Raw genomic sequence first — 15,365 nt, 5'->3', positions numbered from 1 at the left:
AATGTTGTTTGTTTCATTCCTCATCCCTCACCTCCACTCGGAGAAGGCGGGAAAGCTGTACAGAAACAGTAAACCCGTTAGGAGTTGACATTCCTTTAAAAGCAACAGCCCAATATAACTTGCTTTGAATAACACATTTCAGCCTGTTATTTCAGGGATTTGGGATGTGTGTGTGTGTGTGTGTGTGTGTGTGTTCTTAGATTTAAATATGTATGTAAAAGAGAACGACAAAAACAAGGGAGAAGCCTTGGGGTATAAAGAGAATAGAACAATGGGGCTGTGTTTGGGAAGGCTAAACATTTGGTGAAGCTGTGGCCTTTGTCATTTTTTATCAGTTTTTAATTCTCTTAGTCTTTGAACATGCGGCAAATATTTCTAGAGCACCTACTATGTGCAGCTCAGGTTTTGAAGGCTTAGATTACATCAGTGCACGGAACAAAGATAACTGCCCTCATTAGCCTTTACGGATGGGGCGAGGGACTGCCTTGTGGATAAATACGGTTGTTGCTTTTTCTGATATTATCATGGTTGAGTAACTATTCTTACCTCAAGTCTTTTCCTAACCTCTGTTCTAACCAGTTATTTTCTCTGTCAACCTGCTCTTCATTCTCTCCTTTAAAAACCAAGGCATGATTTATTTTTAGAAAGAAAATAGAAGTATTCTCTTTGTTTATATATTAGATCTATTTAGATTTTCATTGAGAGAGGTGTGTTTTGGCACCGGGCCCTTAATTTGTGGTAGCCAGATTTATGGCAGAGAAAAATCTCAGCCAAGCTTCTAGGAACCAGTCAGACAAGTATGTGAGGGAAGAAACAGGAGGGCAGCCAAAGGACTGGAAAAGCAAAGACATGACGTGTGGGGAGGTGAAAAGGTACGTTGCCAGGATGGATGACAGCTTTGGCTGAGGATGAATTGAAAAGATTCTGGCAGAGAGAAGTCGTGGTAAAAACTAGGTAAAGCATTAGTCATTTAATTCAAACCTAGATTTTTGGCATGCCAAAGAAGTTTAAAGCTCTCTTTCGGAGGCTTAGAATGGATATAGTGAGCCTAAGCTGATTTCCTGGCACCAGTGAAAAAGTTCTATCTATAGACAATTTTTAGATTATATGACATTCAGGTCAAGAAACATTATTCATGTTTCCATGGGAGAATTATCACTGTGAAGTGTTTAAAGAAGGCCTGTAACATATCCCAAGGAGAAGGAATCCAGATGCCAGAGGGTATGCACTCATTTTTCCAATAGCCTATGGGATTTCATACCTGGAGGGTACATGGCCACTTCAGCCCCATTAGAAGTGGAACAGAATCACTACTATTGCATATAATTTCATTCTATCTCTAAAGATTATTTTTTTTATTTCCTGGGTCATGGACCCCTACGTTTACTAAAAGTTATACATTTAGATGATGTTAGGGGATAAGGTAGTGATGATGTGTAATTTTGTTGAATTTCTGATATAAATCTAGTCTACAAATACTCTGTCACAAAGCATGTTGTATTGATTATAGGCCATTATTTTAATTTTCATATGTTAAAGGCTTGTATCACTCACTTCACAGTAATTCTTTTCAAGTTCGTTTCTCTCTCCAAGACAGACCAGACTTCCAGGGTCATAAGTCTAACCAATTTTCCAAAGACAAATTCAGCTTAAAAAAGAAATTTATTAACAGCAAAGTGAAGTATTAGGAAAACCTCCACCCATAAGAAAATCCTTGTCAAAGACTCTATCAGTTTGGGAAATACTGAAAAGCTTATCTAAACCTAAACAGAGCGGAACAATTTGTGATTCCTAGAAAGTCTTCAACTGACCTTTCTTTCTTTCTCTTTTTGTTTTTTGGTTTTTTTTTTAATTTGTGCTAAACTTTGTCATTTTCATTTAATGATTATGCTGGAATTAGCCTTTTCTTTTTCAAACCAAATTGTCTTCTGAATAGAAGCCAAATAATTTCTTTACTCTGCATAACACTGAAAAGCCATTAGCCTAAATAGGTGAAAAGGAAATGCATTCTATCTGGTGTGTAGAAATGGAAGCCCTCCCCCTGCAAACTTATCTGAATAAAGAAAGATCAGGATTTGAAGGAAATCAACTGTTTGGCAGCAACTAAAACAAATAGAAAGTAATATAATTTTGCACATCAACTGAACATTGAATGAGCATTCTTCAAGCTTCTCTTCTAAGCCCAGCAATGTTCAATGAATTGTGAAGGAAGAGAGGTGTTACTGCCATGTATTTACAAATAACCAAGTAAGTAAGCATGTGTGATCACATTTTTATGCAAATGTGGATGGGAGGAAGTAGGGAAAAAAATCAAACTTTACTTTAACCAATTGTGGATGTGAACCACCATACACATCCCACCCCTATCCCACCACAATTCTGTATGCCACTTCTAGGTCTAGTTGGGAGAAAATGAAGATTAAGAAAATTTATAGACGCTAATATTTTTAAAGCAAAAAAAAAAAAATTTTAAATTATGCAATCCTCTCAATTTTAAGTGGAAAAAATTGAAGGCTAAAAGATGAATATAGAAGAGGGGCATTTCATAATCCCTGGCAAATAGAAGATATCCAATAAATATTGATTAACTGAATTAATTTTCTAGGTGCTTGTCCTTCTCTCAACTGAAAAAAAATATGTGGAATTAAAAGATATAAGAATACCTCTCACACAGTGAGAAGACACTGTCTATGAACCAGGAAGAGGGGTCTCACCAGACACTGAGTCTGTCGGCATCTTGATCTTGGACTTCCAGCCTTCAGAACCTTGAGAAATAAACGTTTGCTGTTAAGCAAAAAAAAAAAAGAATACCTCTCACTTCTCATCACTAATACCCATAGTGGTGTTCAGGACACACTACCCCAAAATATAGCATCTTGGCATATTGAGTATCTTAAGCTGAAGGAATTTGAGAAAATGGCAGAAGCAGGAAAGTCAGTCTGATCTCCTTCTTTCCTCTCTCTTCTTCCTTGAAACAGGTAATAAAACCCTCATGTGAGAGGTGCCCTGGGAGGGAAGGAGAATCCTTATCTCTGAAGACAAAAGGACACAAAGAAGAATCCTAACAAACAGGCCTTGCTAAACTTCGCCGTCACTGCAATTACCTCGTACTCTTTAACCTATGTTATCCCTCCATGCCTGTCGCCGCTTCATCAAACCTGGCCTAAAAATATACCCGTCTGTTTCTTTGAGTCTTCATCTCTTTATGAAGTCTCCCATGTCACATCAGAATTATACTAAATAAATTTTTTGAAATAAGTTTCTAGGCCCAAGATGGAACTTCTCCTGCCCTCTCCATAACCTTTTCTGGTAGCTATTGTTAATCCTTAATTTACAGTTTATCCTTAATTTAAAGCTAGGAAGATCAGGTAACTTGCTCAGAGTTCATGGGAGTTGTAAGTAATTGAGTCAGAATTTAAATTCAGGTCTGTCTGACTCCAAAGCTCAACTATATCACGTCTTTCAGTGTGAAAAATAGAATAGTGCAAAAGATCTATTTAAAATGCTTAGCACACACATAAACATTTGAACAAAGATGTTTGGCATTTGCCATCGTAAATACCCTTAATGGAAGGCCCACCTGCCTTTGTTAACAAGGGAAATAACTCTGGTGATCAGTCTACATAGATACTGGGGAGATGTCGAAGCAAAAAATAAAGAAGAGAGATGTATATATCACTTTCCTAAATTCTCTGTTTTCTCCCTTGTCGGCTTATAAACTATGATAAGCAGGTAATGGCCCCAAAAGATGTCCTCATCCATGAAGCCTATGACTGTGTTATGGTATGACAAAGGGGAATTAAAGCTGCAGATGGATATAATGCTGTGTGAAAGGAAAATCAAAATGGGGTTGCTATTGCTAAGAGAGCTCTCTAAAATGGAACTGGGAGGTCATTAAGGAAGTATGACTTATGCACATCTCCGCCTGGATGGAATTTGACCTTTTGACCTGAAGAAGTCATCCAAAACACCTGCTAGAAACTCAAGATACTTATGGGGCCCCTCAGCCTAAAACAACTCATGATTCCTAAAGGACAATGATTTTCTGACTCGCATCAGAGCCAATCACGATTCTCGCCAGGCAGCTTTTAACAATCTCATGACTTTTTGTCTTTAAAAGCCCCTGACTCTTTCTCTTCCTTGGAACATCCTTTTGGGACTACCAGAATAATGTGTCTCCTGAATTGCAATTCTTAAGATCCCAACTAAAATTTTTTTTTTTAATTAATTTATTTATTTATTGTTGGCTGTGTTGGGTCTTTGTTGCTGCGTGCGGGCTTTCTCTAGTTGAGGCGAGCATGGGCTACTCTTCGTTGCCGCGTGCGGACTTCTCATCGCGGTGGCTTCTCCTGTTGCGGAGCATGGGCTCTAGGCACGTGGGCTTCAGTAGTTGTGGCACGTGGGCTCAGTAGTTGTGGCTCACAGGCTCAGTAGTTGTGGCACACGGGCTTAGTTGCTCCGTGGCATGTGGGATCTTCCTGGACCAGGGCTCGAACCCATGTCCCCTGCATTGGCAGGCGGATTCTTAACCACTGTGCCACCAGGGAAGTCCCCCAAATAAACTTTTATTTGCAACCTCCTACATTATTTTATTGGTTGACCGTTGCTAATCACCTGACCTTAACATAGGAAGATTATCCTAGATTATCTGGATGGGCCCAATGTAATTATAAGAGCCCTTTAAAGTGTTAATGGAGAGGCAGAAGAGACAGGTTGAGAGATGTGATGGGACAAGGATGCATCCTGCCATTGCTGGCTTTGAAGGTGAAAGGGGACCATATGCTGAGCAATGCAGGAAGCCTCTAGAAGCTGGAAACAAACCAACAAAAAAGGAAATGGATTCTTCACTAACGCATCCACAAAAGCCTCCTGATAGCACCTTGGTTTTCACCCAGTGAGATGCATGTCAGACTTCTGATCTACAGAACTGTAAGATAATAAATTTGTGTTGTTTTCAACCACTAAGCTTGTGGCACATTGTTACAGCAGCAATAGAAAGTGAACACAGAAGCTAACCGGTATTTCAAAAAACAGAAGCTAATCTTAACACCTTTTCTGCTGCCTAAAGTCCAGCCAGCTGCCAACTTCTTTACTCCTTTGTTTGCTAACAACTGGAGAAGTTATTGTATCACATGCTTGGGCTAATCAATGAGAAAGTGCTCAGGAATCATTTTGAGTGGCAGCTTTTCAGTTCTGTGAAAACGCCATTCAAGTGTAATTTTCAAAAAGGTAGAATCATAACTCTCATACAAAAATAAAATGAACATGTGTCAAAGATTTCATATCACTTGTTAATTAATGAAAGAACCAGTGAGGTACTAAAATCAGTTAAAAGTGCATTCGAGAAGCTGGATGTTTACAGGCAATTTAATAAAGGGATGTTAGAGAAGATTGCTAAGTTGAGTAGAAAATTGGTGAATGTCATATTCAACCATGACCCATAACCTTAAGGATTATCTTTTCCACTACTGGAGAGGAACTGTTTGCAGGTTTGAGTTAACCTCTGCCTCTTCAGGGTTGTAAAATAACTCAGTCAATAGGAAATCAATGCAAGGCACAAGCCCAGCACTAAACTGAAAGAACACCTAGGAACCTCTTCCCTCTATTTCTAATTTTCGGATCATTTTTTTGACAACTATAAATCCGAGTAAAGAAACTGTCAGAGTTGGCAAAGTCAGGGAGAACAGATCTCCCCATCCAAGCTCCCTGCCTGAGTTTTCCTTCCTGACTGCATTCTAGAGACATGGATGGCAGACCACCAGCAATTGCAGCAAACCTGTTCTTCCCTCAGACTTCCTCAGCTTAGAAAATGGCAATTCCAGATGTCAAGACAAAGACATGTTGGAATCATCCTTAACTCTTTTCTGTAGTTTATACCCTACATCTAAGTCCTCCATATATCGAGTATTCAACAAAAAATAGTTTGAGGACCTACTATAAGACAGTCACTTTTTTCTCTCATGCATGTCCATCAGTAGACAAAACAGGCAAGAATTCTTACCTTCATGGAGGCTGCATTCTAGTGGGGGAGAAGAACAGTAAACAAATAAAACCTAAAATCTATGGAATGTTAATGATGGCAAGTGCAATAGAGGAAAATTTTTAAATGGAAAAGCGTTGGGGGAATTTGGGTATAGGGCTAGAATTTAAATACAGTTGTCAGGGAAGACCTCACAGAGAAGACGGTACTTAAGAAGAGAGATGAAGGGAAGAGAGGCAGCCATGTGTATATTTGCTCCAGGCAGAGGGATCATGTGCCAGTGCGTTAGAGGAACCATGCGGTTCAGGGCATGATACTCCAAAATATGACATCTTGGCATATTGAATATTTTAAGCTGAAGGCGGAAACAAGAAGGTCAGCAGAAAACAAGAAGGAAACAGCAGAAACAAGAAGGGCAGAGTGAACTTCTCCCTGCCCTTCTCCCTTGAAACAGGTTATAAACCCTCATTTGAGAAGCGCTCTCCCTATACTGTACCTGGAGGAAAGGAACATCCTTACCTCTGAAGCCAGAGATGCCAAGAAGGGGCCGAACAAACAGGTCTTGCTGAGTTCCTCCCAGTTTTCGACATTTCCCTCATACCCTTTGACCTGTCAGATTTCTCCTTGACTGTCCACTCTTCATCAAACCTAGCATAAAAATATGTGGGTTTAGCCATTTCTACAGGTCTTCATTTCCTTATGAAGGCTCCCTAGTCACATCAAAATTATATTAAATAAATGTGTATGCTTTTCTTCTGTTAATCTGTCAGTTTAACTTTCAGACCCAGCCAGGAACCTCAAGAGGATCAAGGAAACTTTTCCCTCCCCTACAGGAAGAGCAAGCGCAGTGTGTCTGGACCAGAGTGAGATGGGAAGGGAGGAGAGGGAGATGAGGTCAGAGGTGTAAAGAAGTGTGGGAGTGCCAAGGGAGGACTGGAGGAGGGAGGGAGGAAGCAAGTAATGATTACAAAACCTGACATCAGCTTTTCCTCTGGCTGAGAAATGTTGGGAGGATTTGAGTAGAGGAGTAATATGATCTGATTTACATTTTTTAACAGGATCACTCTGGCTGCTGTGATAAGAACAGGCATGAGAGACAAGGATGGGGACCAGTCAGGAAGCATCTGCAGTAGAGTGGAGTGATAACAGTGGAAGAGGTGAGAAGTGGTCAGGTACTGGATATATTTTGAAGCTAGGGCCAATAAGATTTACTGACGTAATGGATGTGATGTGGGATGTGAGAAAAAAGAAAGACAACAAAGGTACCTCCAAGGATTGGGGCCTAAGAATAGACCTTAGAGGTTATTCTATAAGAGGCTGCGTAGAGCTGCCATATTCTTCTTTAACAATTGCATAGTATTCCCTTGTGTAGCTATGTTGAATGGGCATCTTTGTAATATAGATACATTGATAAACATTTTTGTTATTTGTAGTATTTTACAGCCACAATATTCTTAAACATGTATCAATACACATAGATGCAAGCATAACTGTAAAATGAATTCCTTAAAGTGTAATTGTTAGGTCAAAATATGTGCATGTTTTATATTTCAGTAACTATTGCAAAATTGCTGTCCATAGAGGTTGTACTCTTATATTTTGTTAAGTGGGTAAATTAATGCTGGAAGCCAGAATTAGAGATAATCCTGGGTCTCCTTATAGAGATGAGTCAGGGCAAGGATGGCATGTGAAAATGTCATCTCATTCATGGTACAGTAGAAAAAAGATTTAAAAACCTCAGTTTTAGATGACTTCTTATCTAAGCCTTGTAATTTTATAGTTGTCTTTTTCTATCTTTTTAATTTTTTTCTCTTTCTCTCCACCTTTCTAACCCTCCATGCACACCCCCACCAATCCACTTACCTCCACACACACACAGAAAACATGTCTCCTGTGGACACTTGTTAACTAAAGTTAAGCTATACCTCCCACAAAAAGATGATGTATTATCAATAGAATACACACGTTTGATAGGTTTTTTTTTTTTTTTCTTTTTTGGCCACATCACACGGCTTGTGAGATCTTAGTTCCCTGACCAGGGATCGAACCTGGGCCCCTGGCCGTGGAAGCATGGAGTCCTAACCACTGGACTGCTGGGGAATTCCTTGATAGTTTTTTTTCTTTTCCCCAATATTTATTTATTTATTTATTTATTTGGCTGCACTGGGTCTTAGTTGCAGCACACGGGATCGTTTAATTGCAGCATGTGGAATCTAGTTCCCTGACCAGGGATTGAGCCTGGGCCCCCCGCATTGGGAGTGCAGAGTCTTAACCACGGGACCACCAGGGAAGTCCCTAGAATAATCTTTCTAAAAAGCAATTCGTGACCTAACCTCTCTCTGCTTACGCACAGACACACACACACAAACACACACACATCATCCAGGAGTACATTGAACTACTCTGGGGAAATACCAGCCTTCTTCCACCTCTTTGCCTTTCGCACGTAGATCACTTTGCCCAAACTTGCTCCCTCTTTTTCTGGTTGTTGCTCATCCAGCTCAGGGACCAACCTGGAGAAGCCTTTCCTGACCACCCCGTCACCTCAGTCTGGGAAGGTACCTCTCCTATGTACTCCCATAGCTTTATGTACTTTTTTCTATCATTATATTTTTGTCTCACTATATCATGACTGTTGATTTGGTTTTTTTCTCACTCCAATAGTCTGTGAGCTCCTTAAGGATAGAAACCTTTTTTTTTTTTTAATAAATTTATTTATTTTATTTATTTGTTTTTGGCTGCGTTGGGTCTTTGTTGTTGCATGAGGGCTTTCTCTAGTTGCGGTGAGTGGGAGCTACTCTTCGTTGCAGTGCGCGGGCTTCTCATTGCGGTGGCTTCTCTTGTTGTGGCGCACAGGCTCTAGGCGCGCGGGCTTCAGTAGCTGTGGCGCACGGGTTTAGCTGCTCCGCGGCACGTGGCATCTTCCCGGACCAGGGCTCGAACCCATGTCCCCTGCATTGGCAGGCAGATTCTCAACCACTGTCCACCAGGGAAGTCCCAGAAACCTTACTTTATTTATCTCTGTATTCCCAGGCCTGGCAAAGTACCTGGCATACAATAAATGCCTGTATTGAATACTTAACTATAAATACTAGAACACTAAGTGTCACTTTAATGCTAAACACTACTTAAACCTTAAAATCACCTTGCTTCTCAAATATGCACAAACGTTTATATTTCAGTAAGTTGAAGAATGTAAATTTTCTCATGAACATTCCCTTTTTCAGTGTAGTTGATAATATTAAATCATAAGATATTCTTTCAACCCCAAAGACACAAGAATAGTTTTTATAATCATTTGATATGTTTTTTTGGCCAGATATAACTTCTTAAATCTTGAGGACCACCACCTCCTTCCATTGCAAAAAAAATGGGAAGTTTTGGCAGGAGCTACAGACCCAAAAGTACAGGGGGGGTGGGGCTTTCACTGTGTGGGAGGAGCGTTCATGACTGCTCTCTTTTCTCTAGAGTTCTCCGTTCTCTTCCCATCATACCGAAGGGTAAGGCAGGCTTAGGGATGACCTCCTTTGGGTATGTTCCCCGTCTTCTCTCACTTTGGGAACTCCTAAGAGGAGCAGGGCAAAGTCTAGGGTGGAGGAGGTAAGGAAATATGCAAGCGTGGCCTTGGGTTTAGGGAAATATCTACATCATGGACTTACTTTTCCCTGACTCTTCTGGTCAGAGTTTCTGATCTAAGAAGAGCAAGATCAGTGCGTGGACATCCAAAGTAAAAGGGTGTAATTACCTAGAGCATCTTCTCTGTTTAAATATCACTTATTGCTCCCCAACCCCCATCCCATTGCCTCCAAACTTGTTTCCAAAACAAAAGCATTGCCCCAAGGAAGAGTTTACACCATAGGTATCCCAAGTGGGAAAAGGCTGGGGGGATCAGGCTGGAGAAAAGCAGAGATGATAGGGAATTGTGGCCAGCCACTTTTCTTATTATCAATCACTGCTTGCCCTGCAGTGACAGACTGGCTGAACACAGTCCCTTAATTAGGATTCTCTTTGGACCTCTCTCTGAATACTTGACTCGATTCTTTGCGAAGTCTGGGTCAAAAGGTTTAAGGAAGAAGCCAAATCGTGAGTTTTTGTTAAAGAATAACCATATCTTTAAACAGAACCTTTGGTAACCACAGAAATATGCACAGAGTCGAGCACACAGATTTTCTTTTCAAAGAAAAGAAAAAAATCTTTTTAGTCTACTCCCAAAGACCTAAATTACATCTTCCCTTAGATTTAACCTCCAGGAAGACATTTTTATCTTCCCTGGAACACCCTCTACCACCATCTCCTCTCTGGAGAGTCTCCTAAATGGCTCAACAGAATAGTTAAACCAATGACCCTACCCCAAGGAGCTTTCCCATATAATTCCTCCTTTGTGTGATGATTCCTAGCCCATCTTCCCCAGCCCTTTATTCCGGCACCTGTGCATCTGTGAAGTCGTAGAAAGTAGCTGAGGTTCAGGCCTACCCATCTGTTACCCACTCACTAGTCAATCTGAGTGTTAAAGAGAAAAACCACAGGCCCAAAATGGTGTCACTTGTGCTAAAGCCCCTGATACCAAATCTAGATTTAATACCTGACCTAACTGCCATTTCCACCTTCCCCAGGAATGTAATCTTAATCAACTAGTCTGGAGTTTTCCAGTCAGCACCAACAAGGTCATATGCCACGTGGGCCTTCTCCATCCCCCAGAGGAAGGAGAGGCAATCTATGCCATAAAACCCTTGCCATTCCCTCCCCCTCAGTCCCCCAAAAAAGATGTCGTGGCCTAAAAAAAATTCTTTCTTTTCTTTTGCTAAGAGCTCCTTTGCCCTACCCTTCTTTATATAAACACCTTCAATTTTGTACAACCCCTTGGAGCACCCTTCTGGTTGCTAGAAGAAATGCTGCTCAATTCATAAATCACCTAATATAGCCCATTCGATTTTCAATTTTATTTGGTTGCTTTTTTTTTTTTGGCCGTACCACGTAGCATGTGGGATCTTAGTTCCTTGACCAGGGATTGAACACACACTCCCTGCAGTGGAAGCGTGGAGTCTTAACCACTGGACTCCCAGGGAAGTCCTGCATTTTGTTTTTTAACAAGAGAAACCAAATTGTTTGATTGAACGGGTTCTGCTTTAAGAGACAGAAGAATGCTGTCCAGTAATGTCGTGGAGAATTCATTTAGTCTCTTTCCATCTTCTATCCTGGAGGGAAAAAACAAAGACAGAAGACATCATGATACACAGAAGGTCTTCACAATGATAGAGGAGTTTTTTCCTGACTAGTAAAAAAAAATCTCACAAAACACACAATGGGATTATTAGAGTGTTATCTCAGGGAAGTAGAATCAGGTAATCTGTACTTTTGTCTTAGTATTTTTATATAAAAAGATATATAATGTAATAATTAGGAAAATTTTCAGCCAAAAAAATAAAATACTGTTTTTAAAAATCACATAGAACCCCTCATACAAATGCCACTATTAATTTTTTCTGATGTGAACTATGGAGATGATTATTCTCTCTTCAAGAGTTTAGGACATATTGTACAACAACTATACCTCAGTTTTTTTTAATAAAAGAGTTCAGGACAAAAAAGTAAAGTCCACTTTATCAAAAATAAGCTTCCAAAAGATAATACCCTTAACTCAGAAGAACGTCTCCTTAACTTCTGAATACTGCCACCCTACCCCAAAAGCCCAGCCTTCTTTCTTCTGGGCTTACCTCATTCACAGGGATCAGAATACTGAATTGTTGCCTGTTCATCTGTAAAATTAAATGACATATATTATTATATTGCAGGCCTAATACATTCAGAGAGAAAATACTACATAAAAGTTACTGCTTTAACCCTCTTCAAAAGATTTCTACAGGTTATGAGCACATTCAGAATTACAGCAAGTTTCCAATGACTAATATTTGCACACTTGTAGTAAATTAGTCATTGCAGCAAAAATATTAAGAATAGTTAGTCTTGGGCTTCCCTGGTGGCGCAGTGGTTGAGAATCTGCCTGCTAATGCAGGGGACACGGGTTCGAGCCCTGGTCTGGGAAGATCCCACATGCCGCGGAGCGGCTGGGCCCGTGAGCCACAACTGCTGAGCCTGCGCGTCTGGAGCCTGTGCCCCGCAACGGGAGGCGCTGCGATAGTGAAAGGCCCGCGCACCGCGATGAAGAGTGGCCCCCGCTTGCCGCAACTAGAGAAAGCCCTCGCACGAACCGAAGACCCAACACAGCCAAAAATAATAAATAAGTAAATAAATAAAGTAGCTATAAAGTTTAAAAAAAAAAACAATATAGATTATTAAAAAAAAAAATCTTTAAAAAAAAAAAAAAAGAATAGTTAGTCTTTAGAAAACATCGTTCTTTCAGTCTATGGACCACGTTGTATAAAATATGTCTAGTGCAGAAGACTTTTTTAAGTGGCATGTAATTGATTTAAAATGCTTTAGGAGATCAGATAATGTAATTATGTGCACTTGGCTTGGAAAGGAGTATCCGTAAAATTAAGAAAGATATCATGAAGAATGAGGTAGAAGTATGTTGCGAGATGCAGATAAATCTTGGCCATCACCTGGTAGGTAGTAGTCATAGACTTTGATGGTTGCTGGTTTGAGGTTGGTGACCAACAGGCTTTGGCTGATGGTGAAGGTATAGGTCTGAGTCTTCTTACTAAGCTGTGGGGAAGACAGACAAACATCACATTAAAACAAAAGTGAAAATAACATCTCTGTCAGGTGGAGGTTAAAAGACTCTTGCTGTCTTCACACAGATTTTCTGAAGCCCTTCTACCTCTGCTCTATGCCACTCCTAATATTGCCTCCTGCTGTCTTCCTGGCTTTTTCTTCTTAGCATCTTACCGCTTCCTGGTTCTTCTGTAAAATGGGTTTGTTCTTGGTCTACTCTAACCCGTGGCTCCTCCACTAAATTAAGTGAAGTGGCCAAAGGAACGGAGGCTTCCACTTCACTCCAACACCTGTATGCTCCCGATCGCCTTTCTCTCTTCATTCAGGTCTCTGATCAAATGACGTCTCCTCAGAGAGGCCTTTCCTGAACACCTTACTTTATCTATTTATGGTTTTAAGATTTTTTTGACGTGGACCATTTTTAAAGTCTTTATTGAATTTGTTACAATATTGCTTCTGGGTTTTTTTCTGTTTTGGTTTTTTGGCCGCGGCATGTGGGATCTTAGCTCCCCCGACCAGGGATGGAACCCGCACCCCCTGCATTGGAAGGCGGAGTCTTAACCACTGGACCCCCAGGGAAGTCCCCTGACCACGTTACTTTAAAACAATCACATCCTGGCCTAGCCCCACCACACTCCTGCGTAGTACTGATTACTACTAAAATTATTCCTGAATATGTGTGTGTGTGTGCACATATATATGTACTTTTAAAATTTGTATATTGCTTGTCTCTCCATTAGAATATCAAATCCATGAGGGCAGGGGTCATGTCTACTGTTTTTACTGCTGCATCTCTATCATGTCGAATAGTATCTGGCATATATTGGTGGCTCAATAAATATTTGTTGAATAAGTGAATAAATGGAGAGTTCAAAAGAATTGCATAAATTAATCTAATATAAAAAGAAAATAAGATTTATGCTGTAAATTTATGTATTTATTTACTTTTATTTTATTTTTGCTGCACAGCGTGGCTTGCAGGATCTTAGTTTCCCAACCAGGGATCAAACCTGTGACCCCTGCAGTGGAGGAGTTGAGTCCTAACCACTGGACCGCCAGGGAAGTCCCTATGTTGTAAATTTAAATAAGAAGTTAGAAACACCTAATTGGAAGATATTTCCAAAGAGATTTCTTTAGGTACAGTGCTTCTAAAAGCATGGTCCAGGAACTCTCAGGGATCCTTAAGACTGTATCTGGCAGCCTGTGAGATCAGAACTCTTTTTGGAATAATACTAAGACGTTATTTGCCTTTTTCACTCTCATTCTCTTTCATTGTACTAGTGTAAGGGAGCTACCTGATGTGTGATATTGCAACAGATTGAATGCAGAAGCAGATGGGAGAATTTCACTCTCTTTGATTAAGCTAAATATTAAAGCAAAAACATAAAACAATCTGCTATTCTCATTTTTTTTGTTTTGGGAAATACATTTTTCATAAAATATTATATTAAAATGTAGTGAGTTTATCTTTGTTGTTTTTAAATGACAATAAATATTTTAGTATTTTTCTCAGTTTTAATTTCTAATAAGTTAAATGTCAGTAAATGTAACCCACATCACCACAAGCTCTTTGAGGTCATTTAAGAGTAGAGAGGGGTCCTGGAAAAAAATCTTTGGAACCACTGTTCTCGTTGATCATTTAGTTACCATAAAGATTTAAAGTAAATGACTAATATAAACCAAAAGAAAGCTGGGATAGCAGGCTTAATATCTGACCAAATAGAATCTAAGGCAAAAAAAAAAAAAAAAAAAGTGCATGTGTACGTAGAAATCTAAAGCAGAGAAATATATATATATATATATATATATATATATATATATATATATATATACACATATATAATTAGTGTAAAAGAAGCACAGTGTATACTAATAAAAGGAAAACTGTAAAAGATATGTTCATAACATATACATACCTAATTATATAGTTGAAAAATATATCAAGAAACAACTGACAGAATTGCATAGATAAATGGATAAAGGACAAATCAATAATTGTAATTAGAAATTTTAACAAGCCCTTTTCCAAAACTGATAGATTGAGCAGAAAAATAAGCAGAGTTAACAAAGACATGAACAACAGAAATAATCATCTTGGACTTTTAGATCTAGATCAAATCCATACCCAAGAGAAAGGGAATGGACATTCTTTTGGAGCACACAATGAACATTTCCAAAAAAGACCATATATTAGGTCACAAAAGAAACTTCTATGCATTTCAGAGGCTCACTATCATGATCTCAGACCATAATGCAATAAAATTAGAAATTAGTAACAAAAAGATGGCTTTAAATAGCCCATGAATTTCCCCCAAAATTAAGATATAGAACTAAATGGTAATAAAAACAATGCTTGTCAAAAATTGTGGGACAAAGACAGAATATACTTAGAGGGAAATTTATAGTTCATATTCATCAGAAAATAAGAAAGACTAAAAATAAACAAATCGGCATTCAACTTAAGAAGTTAGACAAAGAATAACAAAAAATGTCCTTTCCCCTTCCCTTCAGCCCAAAATAAAGAAAAGAAATAATGAAGAAATTAATGAAACAGACCCCCCCAAACCAAGCAAGCAAATAACAAAAAACAACAGAGAAGAGGAATAAAAGCAAGAATAACTTGTTAAATGTGAATCAGATTGTCCTCTGGTGATGCTGATCAAGACAAAAGGGGAGAAGATACATAGAAAAAGGAAATAGTCACAGATAT

The 15,365-nt window shown here is 39.3% G+C and overlaps 1 protein-coding gene across 1 annotated transcript in view; it reads right to left on the bottom strand.

The window, feature by feature from the left end:
- Positions 1–10,929: 10,929 nt before the first annotated feature.
- Positions 10,930–15,365, bottom strand: part of A2ML1 (alpha-2-macroglobulin like 1) — a 43,947-nt gene continuing 39,511 nt past the window's right edge. Inside the window, exons 34-36 of the mRNA XM_036865585.1 lie at positions 12,544–12,646; positions 11,695–11,736; positions 10,930–11,175 (exon numbers count right to left, since the gene is read on the bottom strand). Of these exons, the coding sequence (XP_036721480.1) occupies positions 11,696–11,736; positions 12,544–12,646 (144 nt within the window). The 3' untranslated portion in view covers positions 10,930–11,175; position 11,695. The remainder of the gene's footprint in view (positions 11,176–11,694; positions 11,737–12,543; positions 12,647–15,365) is intronic.

Source organism: Balaenoptera musculus, chromosome 10 (genome assembly GCF_009873245.2).
Source record: "Balaenoptera musculus isolate JJ_BM4_2016_0621 chromosome 10, mBalMus1.pri.v3, whole genome shotgun sequence".
Lineage (NCBI taxonomy): Eukaryota > Metazoa > Chordata > Mammalia > Artiodactyla > Balaenopteridae > Balaenoptera > Balaenoptera musculus.
Note: the sequence above shows the minus strand (reverse complement) of the source record. Positions and strands in the feature narration are given on the sequence as shown.